Below are 4,470 nucleotides of genomic sequence, written 5' to 3' on the forward strand. Positions count from 1 at the left end.
AATAAAAGCCAACATTCCGTTGGCTTTCTTGATCACCTGCTGCACCTGCATACCAACTTTTTGATTTTCTTGCACTAGGACCCCCAGATCCCTTTGTACTGCAGTACTTTCCAGTCTCTCGCCATTAAGAAAATAACTTGCTCTCTGATTTTTCCTGCCAAAGTGCATAACCTCACATTTTCCAATATTATATTGCATCTGCCAAATCTCCGCCCACTCACCCAGCCTGTCTGTTTTTCGTGAACATTCACGTCCCCAGGAAGACAAGTTCTGAAGTAGCTCCTGTGTAAACAGTGTGTTTGTTCAGTGACTGTAATTAAACCCAGTCAGCGCGGGACCTCATTTTCCGAACGGTTGAATTCGCTCTGCTATAATTAAGGAAAATCCACTCAGTTGTCACTCGGAGAACTGATCCCAGCATCAGGACCAACCATTGAATCATCGCTTCTTACTGGAGGGGAAATAATGTCTCTGAGTTTTATGATCAAGCTTCAGATTCTATGGGCGCTTAATGACATACAAAAGATTTACTACCCTATCCTGACTGCGTTCGGTGTCCCGGGTAAGTTACTATCTGCACCTGGTACTTCAGGAAGCCGAGTTTATCTGCACGCGGCTTCTTTGTCCGCCTGTTCATCTCTTTATTTTATTACTTTCCCTACATTACGACAGTGATTGCACTGCCAACTTCATTGGTTGTGAAGCACTTTGGAAGGTTCTAAGATTGTGAAAGACGCTATTAAAGGGCAATTATTTCTTTCTTTCCGTTACTCTTGTGTGTGTTTGATAATGGCCCATGGTCCACTGATGTGAATTCCCATTCATTGGTGTCAGTTCAATGAAAAGTGTGCCCTTAGTTGCCATTATTAGTAACATTCCAGGCGATCTTATTAAGATCCCGGTCTTTTTTCAGACTGCAGCACACGTCATGTGACTGGATCTTTCTGTTAATTAAAAGTGTGCATTCTGCTGTAAATACTGAGTCCGACTGACAAGTGAGAAATGTTTTATTATCTCACACGGTCTGCAATTTTGGCAGATATAGTTAGTTATTTAGTTGTACAGATGTGTCCTACCAGATAAATGACGAATGCATTGATGATCCAATCTGGTTCAACTCTTTCGCTTTCCACCGCTCCATGGTCTACATTGGTGTCACTGTCTCTGAATGGTTAAATTAGAATGGTTCAGTGAGCTACTATTTATTTTATTCAAATCATTTAATGGTTTCATTTCTAATAATTAATCTGCATTAAAATCTAATCCCGTGCCTGTCAGGTACAGTGCTTCGTTTCTCTGATCGGGACCCTCAATCAATTTAAGGATCGCATTCTGATAGTGAAACTCATTCAATATTTTATTGTGCATTAATCCCTGTATGAATTGGAAGTTTATTAAATTCGCACTACTGAAGGGAAAGAGCAAGATTAACACTTTTGACGAGAATTCAGATCGATTTGTAATCACAGATAGGTATGAAGGATTCGAGGGGAACTGAGGAGACTTATTTTCACCTGGAGGATCATGGGAGACTGGAACTCGCTCCCTGAAAGGGTGGTGGAGGCAGAACCCTCAACTCATTTAAACAGGAGAGATTTGCACTTGAAGTGCGGTAACCAACATGGCTACGGGCCAAGTGCTGGAAAGTGTGATTAAGCTGGTTAACTCGCTTCGACCGGCATGGACACGATGTGCCCAATCGCCTCCTTCTGTGCCGTAACTTTCTATGATTCTATGATTCTATGGTGTATTATATTACAAGTCATATTAATCCACAATTTAATTTAAATGCTCTTTGTTACAAATGTTACCTTTAATGTAATTATAAAACTTGCCTGCAAAATTAACGACATTATATTATCATTTTCTACATTTGTATTTTTGATGCGGAGCATCACACATGACCCTGACTATCTAATTGCCGATCACGGAGCAAAGCGTGACTGTAACTCCGTTCATCCAATGATTGATCATTGGGAATCAGGGAGCAGAGTATCAGACTGGACCTCACTTCTAATATATAAAACGAACAGGGATTGAAATATTTAGTATTTTTGACCAGGAGAGGAAAAGTGGAATAATTATCTCAAGACTAGATAATGCGGACGACGACAGGCTGTTTCCGTTTCACCTTGTCCACAACGATAGGACAGTAGAGGGCAAGGCCTGCAATTGAAGGGTGAGTTTGGGGGATAAAGTCAAAAGTAAGCTGCAAAAAAAATATTTCTGTGTTTCAGTGGCCAATCTCTGGAACAGGCTCCTTAGGGAGGCAGTGGAAGCAGTTAGTATTGATTCATTAGCGAGGTTTCTTCCAGAAAATAAATTTTTGGGGACAGTAAATGAGTAATATGAGACATGACGTATGGTTAGTTTAACATGCTTGGGAGGGAAAAAGGTGATTTTGCTTCTATGGTTCCCAAACATGGGGCTTTCCTCTCCTCCTGTCTTGGTCTGTTGTACATTAATTGACAGAGACTGATTGCTATGATTTGTCGCCAACTCCATTATCGTTGCATCATGCGATTACCGGGAAGGTGGAAGGTGCACTCGATGGACCTTGGTGTTTCTTGATCTACCAATTCCTGTGTTCCTATACTCCAATCCCTTATGTATATTAAAACATTGGGTGGACGGTTCTGATTTGTGAAATTGTACAGATGTTCTTAATGCCTTGAACAAGTGACCAGAGTCAGTGTATGAGCAAAAACAATGGGTGTTGTTCGCTCTCTATTCCTCACAAAGGGTATCAGCGATTCCATCATTCCTCTTCAACCCCGGGTGCTTATATCCCTTCCCCACCTCGGGACATGAAATCCAGGTATCACCCCAGCAGCTAATGCGCAAACACTGTAATTCAAACATGCAAACATCTCAGGTTTTCCTTCCCCCTCTGGCTCAGGTGTCGGTGAGGCTCTAGCTTTCCATTTGGTTACTTCTGTATTCATTCGAAATTAAATTTCTGTTTTTAACCATGTTTCATTTGATCCCGTTGCTTCACGTATTTGCCGATTCATTACCCTGATTGCAAAACCCGTCACAGCTAAAATAATCAGATTCCATCACTGAAGGCAAAGTCAAGCCGCAAATTCTTCGGGCATTTGAGTTTATTTTGAAGGACATTAATATCCCTGTTCTATCATCTGATCCTTCCTTTATTTCACTGGAAACGCATCAAATTAGTTTTTTTCACTTTGTCTGGTGAATCATTTCCCTATTTCCGTCTTGCTTACAGTTAACGTGGTGACGATTGTTATCCTGTCTCGCGGAAAGTGCGGTCTCTCCAAATGTGTCACTCGCTACCTCGTGGTCATGGCAGCGGCAGATCTACTGGTCGTTATCATCGATCTGATGTTAAGGCAGATTCCTATTGTTTATTGGGAACAATTTAGTTTTCTGCGGGTCATTAGAGTGTGTAATATCCACGCCGTCCTTTTGTATGCAGTCACGGATTTTTCAGTCTGGTTCACGGTCACTTTCACCTTTGATCGATTTGTGGCCATTTGTTGCCAGAAGCTGAAAACTAAATATTGCACCGAGAAGACGGCGGCTGTGGTTCTCGGAACAGTGACCGTGCTGAGCGGCTTGAAGAACATTTTCTGGTATTTTCTGTATCAAAATGAGTATTGGCTTTCCAACAGTCCCTGGTTTTGCAGCGTGAATCCCGAAGTATCTCGTTCGCTGGCCTGGGCGGTCATTGAATTAATGCATTACATTTTCACGCCATTCATTCCATTTCTTTTGATTGTACTGTTCAATGTATTAACGGTCAGACACATTTTCGTGGCCAGCAGAGCCCGCAGGAGAATCCGGGGTCCGAGCAGTGGGGATAGTTCCAGTGACCCAGAGATGGAGAACCGAAGGAAATCTATCGTTGTCCTATTTGTTATATCAGGGAATTTCATCCTGTTATGGGTGGTGTTCATGGTGTGTTCTGTATTGAGACGATTGGATTATTTGGGATATCATGTTCCCCTGCCCACATTTGTAGGAGAAATCGGCTTCATGCTCCAGCTCCTGAGTTGCTGCACGAACACTTTTATTTATGCAGTGACCCAAAGGAAATTCAGAGAGGAGTTGAGGAATGGAGTGAACTATCCCCTCGCAATGATGGTCAAATTAATTAGATGAGAAGATCTCACACTTTCTAACATTCTCAGGGATTTTGTTTCATATTCTATAGAATCCAATATTGGGCATCTTTAACTCTTAATATTTTGTGAAACATTTCACGCTCTGGTCCCGTCTTAACAGTAAGTTAATGTAGCCATTCTTCACCAGATACGACCCAGGCATGATCTGTCGACAGATGCGGTTTGAGCGTGCACTTGCCCAATAGCGGTTAGCTGCTTTAGACAGTCCTGTGCTCAGCTCGCAGTCCGGGGTGTTTTGGGAATGACCTCTTGTTTTGATTATTTCCAAAAAATAATGCATTTGTGAAAAAAGTCCGGTCAAACAGAGGATGTTTAGTAT

At 42.0% G+C, this 4,470-nt stretch overlaps 1 protein-coding gene across 1 annotated transcript; it reads left to right on the top strand.

Annotated features, from left to right (window-relative positions):
• The first annotated feature begins 465 nt into the window (after window positions 1-465).
• On the top strand, window positions 466-4,128 carry LOC137301974 (probable G-protein coupled receptor 139). The gene is made up of 2 exons (XM_067971690.1): window positions 466-562; window positions 3,233-4,128. The coding sequence occupies exons 1-2, from the start codon at window positions 466-468 to the stop codon at window positions 4,126-4,128; spliced, it is 993 nt and encodes a 330-aa protein (XP_067827791.1).
• Window positions 4,129-4,470: the final 342 nt, after the last annotated feature.

The sequence above is a fragment of the Heptranchias perlo genome, chromosome 35, assembly GCF_035084215.1.
Source record: "Heptranchias perlo isolate sHepPer1 chromosome 35, sHepPer1.hap1, whole genome shotgun sequence".
NCBI classification, from domain to species: domain Eukaryota; kingdom Metazoa; phylum Chordata; class Chondrichthyes; order Hexanchiformes; family Hexanchidae; genus Heptranchias; species Heptranchias perlo.